Source organism: Megalops cyprinoides, chromosome 17 (assembly GCF_013368585.1).
Source record: "Megalops cyprinoides isolate fMegCyp1 chromosome 17, fMegCyp1.pri, whole genome shotgun sequence".
Classification (NCBI taxonomy): domain Eukaryota; kingdom Metazoa; phylum Chordata; class Actinopteri; order Elopiformes; family Megalopidae; genus Megalops; species Megalops cyprinoides.
The window spans coordinates 14,600,625-14,624,265 of NC_050599.1; the positions used below are offsets into that span (position 1 = coordinate 14,600,625).

The 23,641-nt window shown below is 41.2% G+C and overlaps 2 protein-coding genes across 3 annotated transcripts in view; one reads left to right on the forward strand and one right to left on the reverse strand.

Annotated features, from left to right (window-relative positions):
- The window catches only part of ehd3 (EH-domain containing 3), a 28,598-nt gene extending 23,459 nt beyond the window's left edge, over positions 1-5,139 (reverse strand). Inside the window, exons 1-3 of one of the 2 annotated variants that reach the window (XM_036550031.1) lie at positions 4,960-5,139; positions 4,303-4,500; positions 1,153-1,329 (exon numbers count right to left, since the gene is read on the reverse strand). In XM_036550031.1, the coding sequence (XP_036405924.1) occupies positions 1,153-1,329; positions 4,303-4,500; positions 4,960-4,961 (377 nt within the window). In that variant the 5' untranslated portion in view covers positions 4,962-5,139. Of the gene's footprint in view, positions 1-1,152; positions 1,330-4,302 lie in introns of both variants that reach the window. The other variant, XM_036550030.1, reaches the window with a different exon arrangement.
- Positions 5,140-8,368: 3,229 nt separating this feature from the next.
- galnt14 (UDP-N-acetyl-alpha-D-galactosamine:polypeptide N-acetylgalactosaminyltransferase 14 (GalNAc-T14)) overlaps positions 8,369-23,641 on the forward strand; it is a 64,432-nt gene continuing 49,159 nt past the window's right edge. Inside the window, exons 1-2 of the mRNA XM_036549715.1 lie at positions 8,369-8,681; positions 20,646-20,815. Coding sequence (XP_036405608.1) covers positions 8,550-8,681; positions 20,646-20,815 — 302 coding nt within the window. The 5' untranslated portion in view covers positions 8,369-8,549. The remainder of the gene's footprint in view (positions 8,682-20,645; positions 20,816-23,641) is intronic.

Here is a 23,641-nt window from a genome sequence, read left to right on the forward strand (position 1 = left end):
CACCGTAAAGTCTCATAGTTACCACATGTCTGTGTTCTTAAAGTTGGCTACCTTTTTGTATTAAGACATAAATAGGGTTTGAATAATTCCACTTATTTCCCTCACCAACACATGGCTTTGTGATTGCTCTCTAATTGCAATAATATTGTTTAATTCTGTTCTCAAGTCAGAAATACTTGTGACTTGTGCAGCTAATTTCGAAGGTGTTTCTGTATTGCCAGAATTTGGAAATCATCCAGCTCAAAGTAGTGTAAACAACTGGGACCATCACATGAAAAACAAACACTGAATCTTGACAAGGCTACAAAAAAGCCACAACATGCATTAAAACTCAGGGAGAAGAAGAGGAAGAAGTGATTGTAGCAATAAGGTGCAATACCAAATGACTTCTTCCATTAGCAACAAGCCTTTCGGTGCATTAACAGGCTTCACATCCATAGCTAGATCACTTTGCTTTTCTTCATGAATCTGTTGTACATCAAAACTGACAGCAGGAACAGCAACCTCGGTAAGAGCTGAGGAGAAAAGTTTGAGTTAAGGAGAAAAGGAGGAAACTAAAATATGGAGGGCAAAAAAAAAAAAACATACTGCTGCAATGTGTAAACTGGTTTAGCGGCTGTGAGGTTAGAGTGTCTGCCCTGACCTAAAAGAGGATGTTGGTTTTGGTCCATAGACTCTGACAATGGCACCCACTTCCTCTCTGCTTGGTCATCGACATGACAAAAGATGGACTGAAGTCCTGTCCAGGGGGTTGTATGTGTACATCAAGCTGCTTCACAGCATAAAAATTAGGATAGGCTCCAAGTCCACCAGAAACTCAGGTTGTCACAGATATTCTACTGCTTTGAACAGTGATGCAATAGAAAACTTTCGGCACGATTTCAGTACCACTCATGTAACTCCATTCCAGAATTAACCCTAGGCTTCAAAAATGTAAAACCACCATCATCTGTAAAATAACTGAACAAAATAATAATGCTCAATAACAAAATATTCTGTTTTCCTCTTTACACTGTTTTAAGAATGAAGAATTACAGGTTCTTAGTTAAACATCTTCAGCATAATGGACCTGACAGTAGCCTGGATGTCACTGGAGTGCATGCCATCTGCTATCTAACAGAAAGAAGCCTAAGGCAAAGCTAGAGGCCTCACCTGTTCAGAAAGGCATTGCCAAATGCATTGAGCTTTCTGAAGGGCTTCTTGGGGTCCACCACCAGAGCATTCCCTGGGACGAGCCCCTCCACTTCACCGTGCATCACTGCAATGAATGAGTCGGTTGTGGGTTCTGGTCCAATCCGCATGCCGGGGAAATCCTGCTCCAGGAGGTACCTACAGAGACAAGACAAGAAGTGAGCCTGCATTCGAGGGAAAGACCCCTCCCAAAATCCCATTCTTCAAAAATATGTACTATTTTTCATACGAATCTCTGTTTAGGGACGCCTTCCCATGACAGAGACCCATGTGGTATTGCCCATCTTTTGTTGTGACAAACTAAATCTTCATATTTCTTTCGTTGCTATAACAATGTGCCCAGGATCCTTGACACAGGCCAGAGCAAGGTTCTGCTGCAGAACGAGAGGCCAACAAGGCACGAATGTTTACTCGTTCCTGCTATTTGTTCCCTCCATTTGCCACAGTGGGATCTGTTGGAGTCAGGAGAAGTGTGACACAGGAGTGCCCTGAGTATGCGAATCATGGCTGCTCCCTGTCCAAGAAGCACAGCTTAAGAATGACCTCCTGGCTAATCGGAGCAAATCAGAGAGGGAATCAAATACCGCCTGCTTTCAGGGGACTGCCAGGAGCCGGACAGAGAGTAGGGCTGTGCGTGGCTGCCACGGCCTCCCTGAGGCCCTTCATGAATAATGTACTACAGGAAGGGAGAGTGGAAACCAAAGAGCCTCGGCAGGTCCTCCACAGGACACTGACTTCACATAAACGTGAATGCACGTCAGAGCACGGCTGCTCTCCTCTCCGTGTCCCTCAGCCCATCTCTCTGGAAACTGTGACACATGACAGTGACACACTATGACGGATTGTTCATAACCAGCCTCCCAGTATTGAAACAGATCATACTTTCTGTATGCAAATATGTAGCCTATACAGTTTACTGTGCTTTCGATATAACAGTAATCATAAAGCAGAAAATAAAACCTGTCCATATACTGTTCTGATTAAGGCCTATTTAGGATTTCAATGTTAACCTGATCAGACACATCATTTGAACTAGTGGGTTTTCACTGAAGAATTACAGTTTTATTTTCTTTAGTGTATATTACCTTCATTAATTCTAGTACCTTATCTTGTGAAATTCTGGAATGCATATACATTTTTCTCCTTCGACAATTCAGCATAACTGTCACTTGTGCGTTCTGATCCATCAAACACCTACCCCTTTGGCAAGATGACATCTCTTTGTCCAATGAGTTTCAGTGAGATTTAATGGAGTGATTCATTCCTCACGTGGTCTTGTTGAAGTATTGGTCTTTCAGAAACTCAGTGCATGCAAAATGACGTTCACCTGTCAACCCCTAAAACATTGCTGGGATATTTCCATTACAACTATTACCCCGCCTAGGAGCATTCTCTCAGTGACACAAACACACTAAGGAATACTGATATGCCCTGTCTGTCAACAACCAAAAACCAAAACGAGACGGCCCATTGGTCAAAAAGTTTTGAATTAAGGCCTACTGAACCAAACTATTTTTGTGCAGTGCTCTACACCTTCTCAGAGAGAGTGGCTGCTCCACAGCATGTACACCTCCCAAAGGCACAGCCTGTGCCCATATCGGCCTGTCCTCATGGCTCTCGGTTTCTCTTTTTCTGCCTGCTCTGGAAGCCATTAGTGACACAATGATATGGAAACCGGGGAAGCTGAGGTGAGACTGCAGTGAAGACAAAAGTTTAATGGTAAAGACCCGTTAGCTTACAGTGGTGAGTGGGCTTTGCCTTTCTCCACATTAACACACAGTCACAGAGGTTTAGTCACTGACTTTACTCCACAGAGGTCCGGCCTCTTAGCTGTGGTGTGTGGTGCAGGCAACGCCCCTGCACAGCCAACTCGGTCTGCCCCGATGACAACAACCTGGAGTTGGACATACACCAAATGATGCTTATTATAAACATGCCCATATGACTCATGTTGTGTGGCTGATCACGTCACATGAAAGCAATATGAAACCACTGAATAGGTCTAATGTTTGCACATCCCTGTTGCAAAGGTGCTGTTCCTATTTGCTAAACCTGTTAATGAAAACATGGGAATCATACATATACACATAAGACAGCTAGTGTGGCATAGTACAGCCTCACGCACAAATTCCTGCTCCCCCTGCTTCAACAGTTTTACCCAAAGTATGTAATATTTGCATGACATGAGTCATGCTACCAGCATCTCACTGGCTACTCAGCACAAAGTTTTTATCAGTGTTCTTATAAGTGTTCTACTTTGTTGGTGGTAGTCTCCATCATTTAGGAAGAGTTATAAATGCAAGCACAGGTACCTTCAGTGCAAGCATGATTTGATTTTAGCACCTCACCAAAACAAAGCTTAGTCCTCATTTTCCACACACTGAGGACACAAACAGTCTGATTCTGGTATCAACTTTTGCCTCAGTTCCAACTGCTCCAATGAGGAGGGAGGTCATTATGTCATTGCCCAGTCCGTTGGGACCTTCAGGAATCTGACAAGGCCAACTTTCTCAGTCCAGAGGCTCTCCCTTTTCCCAGACTATTTAACAAGAGTGTACGACATTTCTTCTTCCATAGATAGCCATGACTGCTTATTCTGCTGATTGTGGGTCACCTGTGCAATGAGGGATGTTACCCTGTTGCCTAATAACCAATGAAATTTAGGACAACGTCACTGATTTTATTAAGCTGTTTATAATAAAATTATTATAAAGGGCCTATAACTATAAAATGCCACAAGCTATGTATACTCAGGCTGGAATGTGGCTTATCCTTGACTACAGCAAACGCGCAATGTTTGTTTTATTCAGTCTGCTCTCGACACTACAACATTTACAGCTGACCAATGCATACAGATGTCATGGAGCGAATCTTTTCTATCCTTCTCTTCTTTCCACAAAGCTTAACATATCGCTGCATTGAAAATCACACTGGGAGCCGGCGAAAAAAGGCACCCGTGCCTTTTGCAACCGCCGAATTGTGTTAACATGGAAATATATTCTGTGCGTGAGTGTTGCAAGCGGTTCCCGGTAAATGACTACACACTATCTTGCACAACCAAGGCGCGTGGAATCTGCAACCACCGGGCACTGCGCGCTGTAATGAACGTACCGTATGAAGCTGGTCTTTCCGGTTGAATACTGGCCCACAAGCAGTACCATCGGCTTGTTATCGAAGTCAGCATCCTCTAAGGCGGGTGAGTGGAACTCGTGGAATTTGTAGTGCTCTTCCAAGGGCAACAGCTTGGTTTTGTACAGCTTCTTGAGTCCATCGCTGACTGTCTGAAAGACCTCGGGATCCTTCTTCCTCCTGTCATCGGTACCCAACCAGCTGAACATGATGTACGTCGATATTCGATAACCTTATACTCTCTAAAGATGTGAAGCTCAAAGTGTTTTGAAAGAAGAGGTCTGTCAGTTAAAGCCTTTGGAGTATTAAAATAATGAAACGTATTTTTTCCCTTTGCAATCGCTTTAGCAGACGTAGATTCCTACAGGGTTTTCATTTAATTTCATAACATCTTGTATTATACATTCTCTTCATTAGAAGCGTCTTCTTTCTATGTCTTTTAAGGCCAAGCAAGAGCAAAAATGCATTCAGACGAAATTTAGGTAGTGTTCTTCAAACACACAAACGACTGATACTCCTATTTACAAGCAGATATTCATCGCTTTTAGGTGGCTAACGCAATCTTTTCATTCAAACTGCTACGTTAGAGGAATCCCAAAGATGATACCCGTAGCTAGCTATCAAAATATGGTCTCTTACATTTGAATACCGCAGCGTTTTGTTTTTCAATGAACCCACAATACACTGACTAAAAGCACAGTATTGTCTTTAGATAAAAAATAAAAAACAGATGTAATAAAACGGCTAATCCTACTGCTGGGTGGAATTTCGGATGACCACAGGTTCCCCGGCTTCTTCACTGCAGCAGATTTAAATGCCAGCCCTTCTAGAAACCTGACCCGAGAGGAAATGCCCAACTCCTGGCAAAGCCCCACCCAACAATCCGGTGCAATTGAAGTCAGTGATGGCAGCGCCATCTTGGTATAACGGTGTCACGATTTCTGTATTGCGCCCCTAGCGGTAATAGTAAGAACAGCTTTACAGGCGTGATGATTGCAGGACATGTAACAACATCCTTTGTTTTTCTTATGAAATCTTTCCTTTTGTTAAACCCCCCCCCCCCCCCCCCCCCCAGCAGACACATCCAAGAGCTTATACTGTTGAAACCAAAAGAAGGGGGAATGAAAATAACTTTTCTTTATTTGAATGTTATTAATGTGTCACCGGGTGTCTTTATCATATTGTGCACTCAATAGGTTAAAGAACACCTTCCTTTTTAACAAACAGTATATCTATATTCCAAAGGTTTCCCATTCAAGTCATCTGATTGCACCAAGGTTTCCTATGATCAGCGCAAAGTGCGGGTTGAAACACTGTCGGAAATCAATGAATTTTTACTTGCTTGCTATATAACAACAGTGTAATGTTTGTCAGTTTTGCTTTGCTTTAAAATTGTGTGTTGTAAGATAGTTACTGTTGCTTGTCATCATTGTAAGATTACAATTGCAAATTTCTCCAATGGGGTCAATGAAACAGAGGGTACATATAAATTAAACATAGACCCAAGTATAGGACTAGAGGTGTCTGTGATAATTTGCAAATGAATAACCTAAGGTTTTCATGACTTGCTTAAAGGTTGCAAGTGCACATCATTTACCACCATTTAATTTGAACGATTTACAAATTTCTCATTCAGAGGAGAGCCCCTGGTGACATCTGCTGGAGAAGATGAATGAAGCCACATGACTACTCACCAAAGCCACTTCCGTTTTCTGTAGGCTTGAAACTCTTATCACACGATTAAAATACAATCATATACAGCTCAAATAATTGTCAGTTTCACATACTGAATTGTGGCAATTTGATATGTACCAATTGTTGGCTGAATTTTGAGAAATATTTGAGGTGTAATCAAGATTGCACATGATTGATTGGTTATTTATTACATTGCACTATTGTTATTTAGCAGATGCTCCTATCCAGAGCAACTTACATGGGTTAGAATTTTTTACATGTTACCCGTTTATACAGCTGGATATTTGCTGAGGAAATTCTGCATTAGGTACCTTACCCAAGGGTACAGCAGCAGTGCCCAGTGGGGAATCGAACCTTTCATTTAACAGTCCCGCTCCTTACCACTATGCTATACCACCGCATGGATCAATATATCATCTAGCACATATGTACTTCTTTTAGCACTTGTAATCACAGTGCTCCGTGAGAAATTAGATGCATTTTGTACTTTTGCTTTTTAAGTCACTCTGGAAAAGGGCACTTGCAAAATGAAAGCGTAAGCCAATGATTCTCATGTTACATTATTTAAAAAAAAAAATGCATCTAGCACAAACCTTCCAACAAACATTAAAACACATACATATTGTTGCAGTACATTTTATTTATTTGGTAATGATTTAACCAGGAAGGCCACCTCTTCACTTATGACCTGGAGGGGTGGGGGGGTGGGGGGATACAAGCTATTGTATAGCCAACCAACTTTTGGGTGGCCATATTTGAAGAGCCAAAGAGGGAATGGACACCTGAATTAACATTCCTATTTTTTCAGAACGTCTTGCCATGGGATATTCAGTTACCACAGCTAAGAGGTTAATGTGCCATCAACATCTCTTGCAGCTACATGCTCCATCACCATAATCACTATGCCTGGATATTGGATTGGATTTGGTTGATAGGAAAGAGTGCACCTTCAACAGTTGCCAGGCTTTTCTGGGCCTTCCAGCCAAGTGCTAACCTAGCCCAGTCAAACTTAGACTGATCTGTTTGGGGAAGAAATGCTATAGGATGAAATGGCTGCTATTCAAATAGAAACCACATCCCAACTTTATTCTGTATAATAAATAATACAAGATTATGTACTTGCTAGTAAATACTTGATTGCATTCTTGGCTGAGCTCTTGACATTCCAAGTTTCTAGCACCATTTTAGAACATACCACCAGAGGGCGCCAAAAGACAATGTATGAATTATCACTTCTTCACGCTGAAGTTTGCGGACCAGTTTGCATGTAAATAGACCTTTCTTCTCTTTCATAATCTGCTCAATAAAATGTATGACTTCAAATAAACAACAAACATTGGATGTAAAATGGCTCCCTTAACAAACGTTTTAATATACCAGTCAAACATTCATGTTCCGCATAGGGATCAAATTCCAACCTCAATTAGGCTACTCGGTTTTCTAAGTGTCCATGTTTAATGCGAAGTAAAATGAGAAGACATGTATCCTTTCAAGACTTAAATAAAATTAAAATACAATAAAATAAGAGAAAAACAATAAAATTAAAACTAAATTTAAGTTAAAATTAAATTTAAGTGAGAGTCATGAACTCCACTCGGATTGAATTGAATTTTCTTTCCCGGCTTTGGCTCTACGGGCTATGTATTTGCCCTTCATCGTTCTGTGAGTGGACTAATCGTGGGGTCAGCAACGCCAGATATTGACTGTGCGTTATTGCAAGATAACCCACGACAAAGTAGAGGTTATGAAGGTATGAAGGTGTGAAGGCAAAAGGAAGCACGAATAAAACACACCACATCTTGTCTTACCACTCGTGTCTGTTCCGGGTGACGTGAAATTACAGTGATGAGAACAAGCACAGTGATGAGGCAACACTTTATCAACATTTGAACAAATTTAACATGCATGTGTTACTTGAAGTCTTAAAACAAGGTGAAATGAGCAGACAGGTACGCACTCACTGATAAGATGGCACACCGTGAGCACGTAGTGGGCTACCAGGCCAATCATATTGGTATGCTGCATGGCAGTGCCGTTAGTATGGTGCCCCTCTTCGGAGCCATTAAATCATACGGAGAAACTTTTTTTTTTAACAGAAAAATGATTTCATGAATTCCCAAACCTGGCTGGTTGTTTAAATGATACAGACGTTTTTGAGACTTAACCGGGTGCCCCGTTTTCTGATTTACACGGTAGGTGGTGCTAAACCCATTCAAATGGTTAGAGTATCCCGAACTGGGTGATTTTAATCAGACTGGACGGCATCCAGCGCAGTACCGCGCTGTTCCAGCGGGTCATCGCTGCACTCACGCAGGCAGGTCCTGCACAAGCTTTGGAAATCTCACCCAGCCTCCTGTCGAGCACGCGTTGCAAAAGGGAGAGAGAGAGCTGACTGAAAGAGCCGAAGACTTATGAAGCAACGTGCGAGGTTGAACCTCATACGGCTTTCGAACCGACTTTCCTAGAAATGAGCCACTCGTAGACTGCCCCGCGAGTACGGGGGCTTGCGCGGCTCCGACAACACATTTTAGAAAATGAAAAGGCTTTCTCGAAAGCTGACTTTGGCTTTGGCAGTTTTGTTCTGGCTCGCTGCACTACTGTATCTGCTGCTGTTAAGTAGACGGAAAGTCTCAGGTCTGGAGACCGAAGACGCACAGGACAGGAAGGTAAGCCCGTTAACAATGTGACTTCAAACTGCGCAAACCTGTCTGTTAAACTGCAGACATGTACTGGACAACTTAGAATTTGCTGTAGGTGAGAATACGCAGTCACCCTTTTCGTCGTCCATGTACGTAGCATTCTGTTCATTTATTAAAAACGAGGGATGATATTTTATTTTGGCTTTATAGGCTAACGTCGGCAGTTTATTTCCTATGTATCCGAAAATGTGCGATATCGCACCTGCAAACAAATAGTCGTTTAAAAAGTTTTTCTAATGAAAATACAGTGTAGACTACATGGCTTTGCAAATTTGAGTCGAATTATCTTGTTTGATGTATTTATTGAATCTCAGTGACAGTGCCTGCAAGTGGAAAGAGATCTTACAATGAAAATAAAAAGGCAATGTGCATCTCAACGATTATGCCAATTAACGTGAATTCTGCAAACATCTTTGGAAGGCGCTGCAATGCAATTTCATGGACATGCGTGGGAAGTATTGCGTTGGGTATTTTAATAAAATGTTGCGTAAATAGAGAGTATAATAAGGAAAGCTTGGTTCAGTGAATTTGATAACAAAGGCACGTCTGGCTGCTCTTGAATTATTTCTTCGCAACTGAGTCCGAGTTCTTGTGAGAACAGAAATAATAGCGTTTACATTGTTGGGTGCTTTATTGTATTGCATTTGTTAATAGTCAGATATTGCTAAACTATCCCCGGGTAGTACATTAATAGACACCTGGGAGCCTGCTTAAGTGATTTGTTCATGTTTTATTAGTAAGATAATTGCTGTAATTTGTTGTCATAATTAGTCTTGGGCAAGCTGATGCTTTATGCTTAGTTGCGTTGTGCTGATAACAAGTGGGCGCATGTATATGCGCATACAGCGTCCCTTATTTGATGCTATAGCTTCTACATTTGTTTTGTTCTATATATTTTTTCCACACATTACACAAGACATCATCTTTCTTTATTTTATGTCATTAAAAATAAGCACTCTACTGGTTGCAGTGTGCTTGAAAGTTTGAAGTGCTCTTCAGGCTCATCAGGGCTGATTGAAGGCTTGCAAGTGTAGGGGTTGGATGGGCCATGTGTGATGTGTGAAGTGGACATTAAGGTCTGGCTGGATTGATTCAGTGTCAAAACGGGAGAGGCACCTTATTTAATTGAAGAAGTCTTTCTGTGAGGAGAGGCATTTGGTCCTTGATTTTTGACAGAGTGAAAGCGTCCACTTGGGAATATGTTATTGAGGCAACAACATTACAAAGCCCTACATGGAGAGTCTGCAATGTCATTATTGTGAACTGCCAGCGAGCATGGAAAGGGGTGCGAAGGGGGAGATATTCAGAAAATCCTAGTTTTGAAATGAATTGAGTATAAGAGTACAAGTGTAAAGTCAGCTGAAGATCAGTCTGTCAGTGGGAATGGCCTCTTCCAACACAGCGGCCTCATCCAAATCTAACAGGGCCCACAATATAGGGTACTTTGTTTCCATAAAAATCTAAAAAAAAAAGAAAGGTTTGTATGGTTTAACATCCGAGGACATCAAACAACGTGGTGCTGATTCTGCAGCTGTAAAGCAGTTTGTAAATGTTTACTGCATATCTACAAGAGATGAGAATTAAGCACCTCCTTAAAACCACAGGTGCGTCTTTCGGGAGATGTGTGCACTCTTATTCTGGAGGCAGATGCAGAGATGCTGTAATTACTGAATGTCAGATAGGATGAGATTGTTTGTAAGCACATGTGCTTCACAGAGTGGTGTGCCTCAGGGAAGCAGAGGGGGGTATGCTTCGTTGTTACCATCTCTAGTTACCCCTGGACTGGGTATCTGCAAGTTGTTCTTGTTGGTGGAAGAATTTTCAAAGCATTTTAAAGTCTTTTAAACTTGTGCGTAAATGTCAATTTCATGACTGTTTTACCGACTGTGATACACCATCAGCTGTGGTCATTCATCTGCATTAGCTACATTAATGGATTTACATATTACATGGATTTAATCAATCAGTTCTCCAGTGCGGAGTACCAATATCACCAATTATTACTGATATGAGAACATATACATGATTATCAGTTTCTCTCTTCGCAATTAGTCATTTGTTATTCTTGCTTTGTTTGGACATATACTGTCACTCTTTTGTTAAATTGCCCTGTCAGAAAAGAAAAAAAAGAACTGTTACCTATTCTTGTCTCAGCTGTAGTCTGTTTCTTAAATTGTTTTCTGCCACGAAGAGCCTCCTTTCTCTGACTGCCTCAGCACTCAAAACCTGTGGTCTGTTTCATAAGTCACGTCTCTTTGCAATGGAACATTCACTCTGTGAACAAACAAGATAGATGTTCCAATCACGGTGCTCAGCCTGTGTGTCACAGCACCAGTGAGTCTCAAATGGCCTACGCTATTGGAATTGTTCATTCTCACTCAATACAAAATGTCATTTCTGTTTTTTCACTTGTAAGATATTTATTCATCAACACAATAAAACAGAGAAAGGAAAATGGATTTTCAGGCATGCATGTTGCTCAGGTACAGTGTTTCATATAGCACATTTACAAATCATGTTTACAAATAACATCATGTAGAAAATCACCTGCTTCAACACAGGGACTTGGTGCATAATTTAGCTGATAAGATTTAAACCCGATTTTTAAAATCAGCTGCTGTCTCACAATGAAAGCTTTGATGAAAGGTATTTGAGCAGACTGGGTGTGTTTTTTGTCAAACCTTCTGCATGGCATCAAAAAATGTCAGGGTCAGCTTTTTTATTTTATTCATTCTCAGTTAGTGAATTGAGCTGTTAAGAAAGGAACTAAATGGGGATGTTGAAGCATGTTGCTATTGAAAGTCAACCCTTTTCCTATTAGGGTAGTTGTGTTTTGAATGTGACTTCTGTCACGTAGTACCCCTGAACTAGTCAGCACAACATCTGGTTTTCACATGTCAAGACTGAAAGTCCAATTTCATGGTCATGTGGCACCTGAAAGAAAGAGTGTAAGCTCATGGTACCACTGAAAGAGAAAAGGGGAAATTGACTGTGATGAGCACCTGTTTTCTTTCGGTAAATGCATGTTTTCATGAATGCGGGGCTGCTTCTGTGTTTTAGGGTATTTCCGTGGTCCTGCTGGTTTCGGTAGTGGCCTCTAATTTTCACACATGCATTCCACTGCAGTGTATAATGACAATAAAGAGTGTTGTGTCAAACCATGTGTCTGCTGTGTATAACATACAATTAAGAATCTCAGAGGTAGTAGAAGTGTAATATTTGAGTTCACAGAGGGAGGTGCTCACTCATTCAGAAAGTTCAGATGCCTCTGTAGGTATAGTACACTGGTTATCTCTCACTCGTAGAACCTAATCTATTATTTCTTCAAAATTGCTGTGCATGTGCAAGAAACACTGGCCCTATTCATAATTAATCTAAATTCTGCTTATGAAGCGCTTCTCCCAGAAAACATTTCCACGCTTCATTTAACATTTTAAACTTAATTGTTTGTTTGTGGCAATTTGGGATCTGAAGGAAGGCTCTTTTGTAATTGTAACTCTTGAGTTAAGTGCTCTGAAATAGTTGTCATATTGTGATTATTCTGCCCTGAGGGGTAATTTTCGCTTATCACAAGGAGCAGATCAATAAATCATTCCATCACGATGAGTGTGTTGAGAAAGGCTGTGCCTCTGCACGATAATAATTCCAGCCCTGACAGAGCATTGCTGTGGCACTAAAATAAAACTCTGCAATATTTATGAATTCCTGAATTTGTTAAAATTATCTGTGGCAGCTGTTAAGCTGAAGTGATGATTCTCTGCCTGAACAATATAAAAATGACAGAGTTCTAATAGCTAGGCTGTCAGATTGCACCAGCGTGTATTTTGGTCGTTTTAAAAATTACTTTTTTAGTCAGCTGTTTTAAAAAATGCTAAAGAATAATAGGGAGGAATAAGGTGTTACATGGCTCCCTGTGTATTTGTCCAAGGACACATAGCTGGGTGAGATTCCCTTATCCCTTAAAATCTGAGAAGCTGAAGTATTTATTTCTGCTGTGTCTATGTTTAGCAGCAGAAGTAGAATGTAGAGAACAAATCCCTAAACATTACGCATATACACCTCTCAATTCCCAATGCCTAGTGCGAGAGGGCTCATATAATGCCATTAGGAATGAGTCTGTAATACAGAGACAGTGATGTATGTACCTTGCACGTCGACACTAACGTGCTTATGTTTGTGTTTTTCTTTGAGATATAACATAGTGGTCACTGCATTTCATTTCATACAGACAGAAGCAGGCAGGAAAAGACAGCAGTTCAGCTGCACTCTCTGTGTGTCTGTCCACTTCACCAGAGGAGACTTGTGTCTCATAGTCATCAGAGTTAGAATTCAGATCACACACACCAAACTGCACAACACAAACACACACATACCACAGGCATACAAAACTGCTCAACAAACACATGCACACACAAAACTATCCAAGACATACTGCATACACAGACCCATGCACTGACAGATGCACGTGCTTTTAGTCATAAAAATGTCTGCGAAAATGGGTTATTATGGTATTGTATTCTATGCCAATTCCTCCATTCATGGAGTTCCTTTGTGGTGGTCGTAATATATAGTGCTTTCTGCCCCATTGTTATTCCGATGGACCTATTAATGAAGAATTTAGAATCAAAGTTTCGCAGAGCAAGAAAAAGTGTCACAGTGTGAGAAAGCACCACAGTATGATTATCTTGGTGGAAAAAACAGCCACTCAGGCAGAGATTTTTCCCATTTGGTCCCTGCACTGCCTGTAGGCTAGCACTAATGAAAGGGATTTAGAAAAACACACACAGCCTACACCTTGTCGCCTGGTATTTGTGGGAATTGCAGTTATAACAATATTCGGCTTATTGCTTTTGAATCAATTTCTTCTTGGCTTCTGAAAAATAATTCAGCCGCCTGTTTTCACAGACAAGGCGATTCCAGTAATTAAGTTTCCTCTGGTACCTGCAGCAGCTCTGATAACCTCTTTACTCTGGTGTTTCAAGGGTCGGCTGAAAACTCTTGTGTGTGTGTGTGTGTGTGTGTGTGTGTGTGTGTGTGTGTACTTTCTGAGGTGTCATGTTGTTTTGTGTGGTTTTATTTTTGCCTTCAGCTTGAAAGACATGCTATGCTATATAATTCAATCTTGAACAGGCAGCCACTTCGACAGCTACACACACAGAATTCCAGACTAAAGATTGCTTTGATTGCACCAGAATACCTTTAATACGTTTTTATTGTTTTATTTCATGACCAGGGGAAAGGAGAAAATATTGGATTCATAGCATAGCGTTGGTGTTTTTTGGGGTATTAGTGTAATTGGCAGGAATGTCATACATATTCAATGAGGGCAAGATGGAAAGCAGTTTGGGGAGAAACGTCTGAATAGATTTGATTAAGCAAATGGCATCAGATGCAGGTATAATCTGAGGTGCTTTGTCAGCATCTAACATAGGAAAGGGGCCATTGCAAGCAGCATTAACACCTGTCAGTGTGGAGCGCTTCTTGAAGAGGGATGATCAGTTTAACCACTGTGCTGGTTTCTCCTTAACTTTGACTAACAAATTTAAGATAATGTTACATTTTGTCACAGGCATTGGTGTAAAAATCAGTTGCCGAATGGCTTGTTTGATAGTTGGTTCTGTGTGAAGGCCAGTGTTATTACAGTGGTGTCCATTCTTTTTTTATTCAGGCAGGCTGAAACATTGCCCAGTAGTTGAGATTGAGAACAATTAAAAGCAAGCAGGGACTTATTAAAGGAAAATGCAACAAAGACTAAGCAGTTCTAATCGTTCAGAAATGAAAATGTAATAGATTTCAGATGCATGTCTTTTTTCTTTTGTTATCTATCTCTAGCAATAATTTACTTGCTGTTAGATTGATATGTTGTTTATTTGTTGGTATAGACCATGCAGCCCTGGGTGCATAGCCTGTACATTTGAATTTACAAGATGTGTAATTCTCTTGTGCAACAAACTGCATTAGTTTTTGAATTATATTTGGGTTTGCCAGCATGATATTGTGTTATGAGTCTGCAGTACAGCAGAGAATTTCTCTTTTTTAAATACCAAAAACACAAGGATAAGCACAATAAACATTTCTGTACTTGTCTTGGATACAGTCGTGTAAACACTATTGTTTTACATGTTATTGTCCCTCCCACGTAATATCCAAATACTGCTCAGCTGCTCCGATACCCGCAGTGCCTGCTGGAGGAAACTGAGGATTAAAACCAACAAGATGGAACAAAATGTGCAAAATCGTAATTAAATTTACTGTTAAAAGTTCAGTATGATTACCAGGGGCCTAGTCTGTGACAACACACTGCGATAAGAGCAAAGGATTAAAAAACACACAGAAAACACATTTATGTATCATACATTGCAAGATGTCAAAAAACATTTCAACATAGTATGCTGTATCTTTGAGATTATAGGAAGATGCAGTTAACATAATGAAATTCAGGCTTTATTGGATCATGATTGGATACATTTTATTGCCTTACACAACCGATTTATACAAGTTACAGTGTGCCTCTTATGAGAACAAATACAAGAAGACTCAATAGAATAGATGAAGTGTAAGAGCATTCATCTCATTTGCATGGATATTAAGATATGGCATAAGATAAGGTTATTTGAAGTGCCTTTGCAATAAAGACAAGTACACCACTGTATAACCATCAAGTACAATTTAACAATACACTTTAGCCATGGAGTACGCTTGGCAGTACACATTAACCATGAATAATGCTTGAAGAGTATACTTTAACCATTAAACGTATTAATAATAAAAGTTAACAACCAAACATCCAGTGGAATGAAACACACCCTTTGGTTGGTCCTTGCTGTGAGAAAACAGTCATCAGCGAGTTGTAAATGCATGGAATGGCTTTTCAGGATCTTTAGTGGAAGCAGAGCAGGCTTGACACAGTACTAAATATAGAAGACAGACTGGTGGAACCATAGGCAGAATGACGAGCCATAGCCTGCTCGGAATGCCAAATGGCCTGTTCTCGCCGTCAGACGTGTTCATGTTCTGATGTTGTGTTCGTGTCAACAACAGCAGCAAAGCCCGTAGCCATGCAGTACATAACACACAGCACCCATTCCCTGTTTTGCTTGTATGACGTGCTGTCTTCTTTTCCATTTCTGGCAGAGCTGGAACACATTTAAGTGTAAGGTTCAGGGAGGCAGGTAATGTTGCAGTGGCAGGGAAACAGTTACTCCTCATAAACTGAATGAGCAAGTGGCTTACTCAAATGAGATTTTGAAATATATTTCTCTTGGGCCAAAATGTCATAAAACCTCCATTGAATTATAGTTTGTGAAAGAGAAATACACATTTTTTGTCTCTCAACTGGATTCAGTCAAAACCACCAAGCTGACTTCAGAAAAAGTGCTATTCAATAAAAAACAAAAAAGTGACACCACCTATAAATATTATATATATATGTGTGTAATATATGTGTATGGATATTTTGAATGGCGCTTTTCCTTAAGGTGACGTGACAGTTTTGATTGAATCCAGGGGTCTGCTTTCTTATTACTTTCTGCTTTTCACTTAAGAAATAGGAACACATCACACAAAGAGGAATTTTCACTGCAGCGGAAATGGTTTGCACATATTATTGTAGGCCTGAAAGGTAAAAGATGAATTGTCTGGCCTAAGCGGAATTGGAAAAATAGCGAGAGAAAACATCTTTTCAAAGGGGTGGCGTCCACAGGTCATGGTTAAAATGAAGTGTTCTGCCAAGGCACAAAAATGGGAGCTGTGTGTAACAGATGAGAAATAGCACATCTTAGCATGAATCAAGGAATCTGATTTTTTTCACTGTGTAAAATCTGAGCTTCAAAATACTGTAAAGCAGAACAACAAGCCAAGCTATTGGTGCAACTTTGATGTTCATTACTTCTTGATGATGCATCTGGAAAGCATTACCTTGCAGGTTTTCCACACCTTCCAAACAGTATTGCTCCTGTGATAGTATGGCTGTCAGTTGGGTCTTAATTTTGATTTGTGACTTTTTTTCTTGAGCACCACAGGCTATAACAACAGGTCTGAGTGATAGCTCTGATATCCTGAGCTCTATGGGCAATGACGACAAGTCTGAGTGATATCTCTGATATCCCAAGGTCCATGGGTTGCGATGACAGATCTGAGTGATATCGCTGATTGATACCTCCAAGTGATGTTGCTAATATCCTGAGCTCTGAGGGCTGTGTTGACAGGTCTGAGTGGTGTCGCTGATATCCTGAGGTCCTTGGACTGTGACGAGAGGCCTGAGTGATACTGCTGATGCGCCAGGAGCAGTCTGTGGGAAGGCTTAGGCAGGATGTTGTGCAGCACGGGTGGATTCTGGTGAGGAGAGACCAGAATCCTGGTTGGGCGGCTGCAAAACTCCAGACAGATGGCGGGGGGTCATATCTGGTTACCCCTGTCTCTGACATGCACAGCTCATTAGGAGGCAGAGCTGTATGTGAGAAGGAAGAACGTCACTCCCCTAACTGCCAAGGCCTCTTAGTCACTGTACATTCCCTTTACCAAAGCATCACATCCAATAAGAACTGTGTGGCAAAGTGGTTATAAGGAGCTGGGCTTCCAGCCACAAGGTCTCTGGTCCAGTCACCCAGTGGGGCACTATACAGCAAGGCACTCAGCCTGAGTTGCTTTTGTACATACCCAGCTAAATGTAAGCATCATTCAGTTTCCTGCTTGTGTTGTGTAAAACAGGTTATGTACATAAGCTTGCATAATTTTATCTACATTTTTACATGGCATATTTTATATGTGCATAACCTGTGCACCTCACCTTGAATGAGGGTGTCACCTTCACTTTCACTATCTGATGGATAAGCCTTCCGATTTACTGTTACAACAGCAGAGTAGCTTTGTGTATAAATGAGCATTCTAGGGAAAGGCTGGCTCATAGGGCTGTCTAGATAAAATGGAATATATGTGGCTTGCATTGTTAGGAGCTGTAAACACTGAACAGCTGAAATCGAAGCCAGACCTTGTTACTATATACCTGATCGTCAGGCTTTCTTTGTTGTCCAGTTGCAGGAGAATTCAGCTTTCTTAAATGAATACTGAACCCTGTGCTGTGCTGTTGTTGAATGTGTTATAAAGCAACATTTTGCTTGAAATGTTATATAGTGGGTATGTGATCAATAGAAGCACATGACTTCCTTGTGTTTAGTTGGACCAGTTCTGACTTCTGTCATTCTGTTAGCTTTGTGAGGTCAAAGCAACTAAGTCCATTCAATATCTGCTCAGGTGTTTTAAGATCGCTATTGTTTCTCAGTTCATCCCTCTATCAGAGGAGATCAACGTATTGAATTAACTCAGTTAATCTAAGAAAAAAAAAACTACCTAAACGTTTTCTAAATAATATCTCCTTATTTTTTCTTTCATTGCAGAAAGAGAGAATGATAATGAAGTGTCATGATGAAAACGTTTTATTAATATTTTCCATTACAGAAGGCACTCCCAGACAGCTGGCATAAGTTATGCTAGGCTCTTGCTGTGCTGTAACCATTATCATGCTAAGCAGTCTATCTTCAGAAACAGACATCTGCAATTACCCACCACTATTACAGGCTATAAGGACGGTGTTGTGGCTCTTGTAAATCGGCAGGGCATGACATCTCCCTCAGATTGGCAGCACGTGCGGGGGAGCGTGCTTACACAGGAATTCTCCACACAGAAAGCTTCAAAGACCCACCATCTCATTAACATCCTCCTAACCTGGGGGCTGCTCCTTCCTCGGGGTGGTTACTGTTGCTTTTTTGAGAGTGGAAAGAGTCAGTACGTAGATGGTATATTCTTACTCAGGACCATAGCGCATTGTGGTCACTGTCGAGCACCCACACACGGGTGTTGCCTTCATGGTTGTTTGTGCATGTGTTAAATGAGATGTACGGGTTGTTTCAGGGCTGGAAAACGAGGAGCGTTGGAACGCATCTGTGAACGCGGCTCATTGTGAATGCTCTCAGGGCCTGCGTTTGAACCCACAACTCTCACTGCAAGCAGCAGCATCAGAAGAAAAATAACAGGTTGCCCTGGTTATTTTGTGAAGACAGAGAAGTAACTCCTTGCTTTTGTCATTACACTGTAGGATCTCATAACGAAAACAGTTTCTGGAGATTTAAACCGCAATTGCCTTCTCAAAAGCCCCAGTGGAATTCATCATTTCGTTATCAGTTCTTCATCATCTGGAAGTTGTAAAAAAATGTCAACCTCCACCAATTCCCATTTCTTACAGTTCAGCCCCCCTACTGTAGAGGAAAAAAAAATTCACATCCATTCCCGGATAAGAACAACACCATACTCATCAGTGGCTGATGCTATGAACCAGATGTATTGTACTATAGGAAACAAGGTGATAAAAACTGTGAATTTGTATTCGCGCACAGCAGCGAAAATATGACAGTGCTTTCATAAACAAGTTTGTGGGAGAGAACAAACAAGTAAAAATTGCAGGTCATCAGTTTAGAAGAAACTGGAAGGGGCTAGAAAAATAGAAAATAATAAAACATTTTAGCTTTGGAGGAATATTAAGCAGAAACAAACAAAAAAAAACTATATTTTTTGACATTTTTTTAAATTATTTTGAAATAATTGAAAAATTCATTGTTTCCCCAAGTAACCTGTATAGTGTATATCCTCTTTCACCCTTGATGAAAATGATGGCTTGTGTCAGAAGATAAAAGCTAAATTATATACGTTCCAAAGCGAAACAGAAAATATCCTTTGTCAAAATCTTCAGCAGAACCTCCTGACATCCTGAAGGGGGATCATGTTAGGGTGTATTGATGCAATAAACCGCAACCCAGGGAAACACACCAGCGGACATCATTGTTGTTTCAAAGGCCAGCGATCACCTCTGTGCTCCTGCGTTGCATAAGAAATAAGGTTTAATCCCATTACATCTGCAGGGGATGATTCATATTTGGTGTAAGCTCTCGCCTCGGAGGCGGCTGCTTTTTGTTTCCCGGCAGCCGGCGTGGGACTTGACAGCCTCTCCCAGAATGCCATTCTCCTGTCTTCTGGTTTTACAGCAGGGAGTCATCATTACTCCCACATTCAAACAGTCACCGGGGGAAACTAGCAACCAGTTAGTTGGTAAATTACAAGCAAAACCCTGCCAGGATGCTATAGTCAGCTGTTATTGCTGCTAATAGACCCAGATATAAAATTTGCCGCATCAGTGATGCAAAAAAAGGGGGAAAAAGTGGATATTGGCAGTTTGGAGGAGAGGATTCAGTTTATTAGTGTTCTCAAGCTGCTGTTGTTGCAGAAAATGGAGATGGGTATTGTTTTATTACACTGTAATTTATACACCCTCTCAAGAATTACAGGCGAATGCAGTTTTCCGACATTAAACAGTGTGTTTCTTTTCTCAGAAAGGATACTTGCACACTGGGGGCTGGATGTGGAGAGGAACATCTTTTCAGAACCTGAACATTTCCATAGTATGAATGTCAAGGTTTACAGTTGATATATGGAGCAGTTAAGAATGTTATTTGATGCTCAATTCCAAAGAGGACATTACTTGTTACTGATGATTTTGAAATGTGAGATGCCAACTAGCAGTCAGGTTCACCATAATTTTTATTTGACAGAATTTCCAGCTGTTATGATTGCAGATGTACTCTACGGAGATAAATCCCTTTTTGTGCTCTTGCAGTTTCAAAAGAAATTCTGCTGAAGGAACGAAAAAAGATCTTGGGTATTGTTGGGTGTTGTAAAAAGGGTCACTGAGAGGATCAGCTCTGTAATCTCAAAAGCACTCAGGTTCAGAGCCAAGTGAATACTGACTCATAGCAAAAAAAAAAATAAATAAATAAGGAAATTTACAAAAAAATAATAATAAACTGATTGCATCAACCTAGCGCCTGCATTATTCTGAACGATTCTCATGTAGCCACGGCGTGTCCTTGGCCTGTGTTTCAGCTCACCGAAGCGGAATGGGATGACCTGCTCGATCAGTTTGAAGAAAAACACTACCTCAGTGCCCGCCGGTGGAAACCGGGCCAAGACCCCTACAAGCTGTATGCCTTCAACCAGCGCGAATGTGAGCGGATCCCCAGCAACCGCGCCCTTCGAGACACCCGCCATTACAGGTACTGCACAGAGACAGGGGCAGGGTCTGCAGCTCCAAACGGCTAACCGTGCGTGACAGACTGACTCTGCACTCTGCACTTTCCCATCCACGCTATTGTATGAATGTGTGTGTGTATATTGTTAGGTGTTTACATGTCTTTGTATGTTGAATGGATTATGTGTGTGTTGTGTGTGTGTGTGTGTGTGTGTTTCTTGTTAAATGTTCTTGTGTTTATGTATTTGTAGTTGGTTTGTGTGTCTTTGTGTGTGTGTGTGTGTGTGTGTGTGTGTGTGAGAGTCTGTGTGTGTGTTCACAAGTGTGCATGCTTTCTTTTTATTCAAGCAATACTTCCTTTATAAATGCCCCACATTATTCTAGATCACACTCTAGCTGTCAGGCTGGGCTTCCTCTGCGCTGAAGGATTGCTTGTTTCTCTACATTGTTCTGTGCTCAGCCCAGGAAGGAGGATATAGTTTTTAACAGATGACAGCAAATTCATCTGTCGGGAGGAAGCTGTGGCATGATGCCACAAGCCGCAGTGAAAGTGATAATTGCCACATACGCTGCAGTTCGTGTAAAATACCCCTCTCCATCTTTTCATTAAATTTCTTTTATTCTGATGCCCTCAATTAAACTGCACTCCCCCCAAATTTTAAAGTGCAAATGATCTGCATATTTCACTGTGCTGCCATACAGTAGTCTAAAATCTGCGTCTCCTTCGCGGATGGAGAGGCAACAGAATGCAAAGAGGGTATATTGTGTGCGGTACTAAACTTGCTGACCAAGTGCTGACTAAGTGAGGCATTAACTGTGGGGTTAATGGTCTCATAGAGCCTTGTGTAGGGGACTGGTTCTGTTCCCCCTCACTGCCATTAGTTCAGACTGTTGAGGACATTGATCCCAGGACATTTATAGGGCATACAACACTCGGGGTTACCCAGTTTAACATTATTCCTGAACTCAGCTGAAATAGCATCTTCTGAAATGTATAAAAAAAAACAAAGGAAGAAAAATACCTGGCTGTGAAAACATTTTATTGGATGTATTGTTGGTGTGAGATCCCTTTGAAGCTCTCCTACAGTAAACTCATACTTCGGTGAAGATGCTGTTCTATTCTCATCAAATGTAGTGGGTGGCAGTGCGGCAGTCTGTGGGGAAAGGGGCATGTGACTGGTAGATTTTCCAGTTTTCAAACCTGAATTGAATTGCTTCAGTAAATGTGTAAAATGTAAGTAAAACCCTGGATAAGGATGTTTGCTCAGCAAGTATTTAATATTTTGTATAGTGATTATAATATAAAGGTGTATTACAGCGACTAGGAGTCCAAGGCGTCGGGTCACAATTGTTCTCATTCTGCTGGTGTAGGATGGGCTGCATCACCTGGGGTTCCATCATCTCACCACCTTCTCGGCACCTTGCACATCTCAGGGCGGCTCTTTGCCACTCAGAGGACATCAGGGAGGTGTACCTATCCTCCAATTGACTTTTGCTCTTCTGGTGCTTGTGGGAGTTGTGCTGCGAAAAACAGTCACTGTTGGAGTGAAGGTTTTTTGGAGGACTGCATTTGCTGCACATCAGGGCACATGTAGAAGATGTTCAAGTGAGACAAGCATAATGTACAGTTGGCAATTTCAAAGTTATGGGATGACTGCACTTTCCAAAGTCTGGAACAGAGCATAGAAAGCATAGAACGAATACAGTAAAAAACCACATTAAACTCACTCTGTGATGGCTGAATTTATTGTTTCATAGCATGTTTGATAAAAGCACAGACCTGAATACCCTGATTCCTTAAATATGTTTATTTAAATCAGTTAATTTCCATGACACGGCCTGTGTCTGATCACGTAAGATGAGCATAGCGATTCTCTTTGTTTCCACTTCTCAGCAATGAGCATTGGTGTCCTGAATACAGAGATCGATGTTGTGTCTCCATATGGTAACTAGTGGGAGAGATTTCCAGGAAGTGTCTGTTTTAGCTGATGGGAGTCAGTAATGTGCTGTTGGCTGCGGGTCTCACTTGTAGATGAGGCTCCAGGGGTCAGCGCTGAGGGCAGGCGATCCTGGCCGAATTGCCTTCTCTGCATCCTCAGCGGACAGAGATGGGCCAACACGCCAATCCCACAGCTCCAAATGCAATCGGCAGAGGCAGGTTTAAAGGGTGGGAACGGGCAGCTTCTATTGATTTTCCCAGCTGAGGCTGGCTTCATTTCCAGGAGTTCAGAGTGGCTTGTTAGCTGCAGCGAAAGGCTCGGCACTGATGACATAATTTGCACTATACGGCTGGGCGGCAGAAAGCAGAGACGAAAATGAGCGTCTTTTATGAGCCGCTCTGATGGCGGAGACAGGGATCGGGCAGGTGCTAGCAGGATGCCAGGGCATTGCTGTGTCACTTGGCTCCCTGCCAATATGTACGTGTCGGCACAGAGCATGCTCAGAACATAGAACATTCTCAAAATACAGAGCATGCTCACAACACAAGGCATGGTCAAGGCAGCATTTATAGTGACCTCCATATTTTTTCATATCCCTTATTAAATGGAAACAAAAAACATGATATAACAAAAAAATTAAGAATCTTTTCCCCCTTCACAAAGTTCTAAAAATACTTTAACCATAATAACATTGTACAGAGCCTCGCATGTTGTTACACTGTACATTTTTCTAATATATAATTTTTTTGTCTCTGCTTAATCGGGGGTATAAAGAAATGTGGAAAGCACTATTGGGCACTGTCATTTGTATGTCTTACATTGTCATGATTAGGGTGAGATGGCTTACTTCAAGACATTTTGTCATAATGAGGAGAAGGAGATTGAGCTCCCAGGACAGATTCAAACATGTC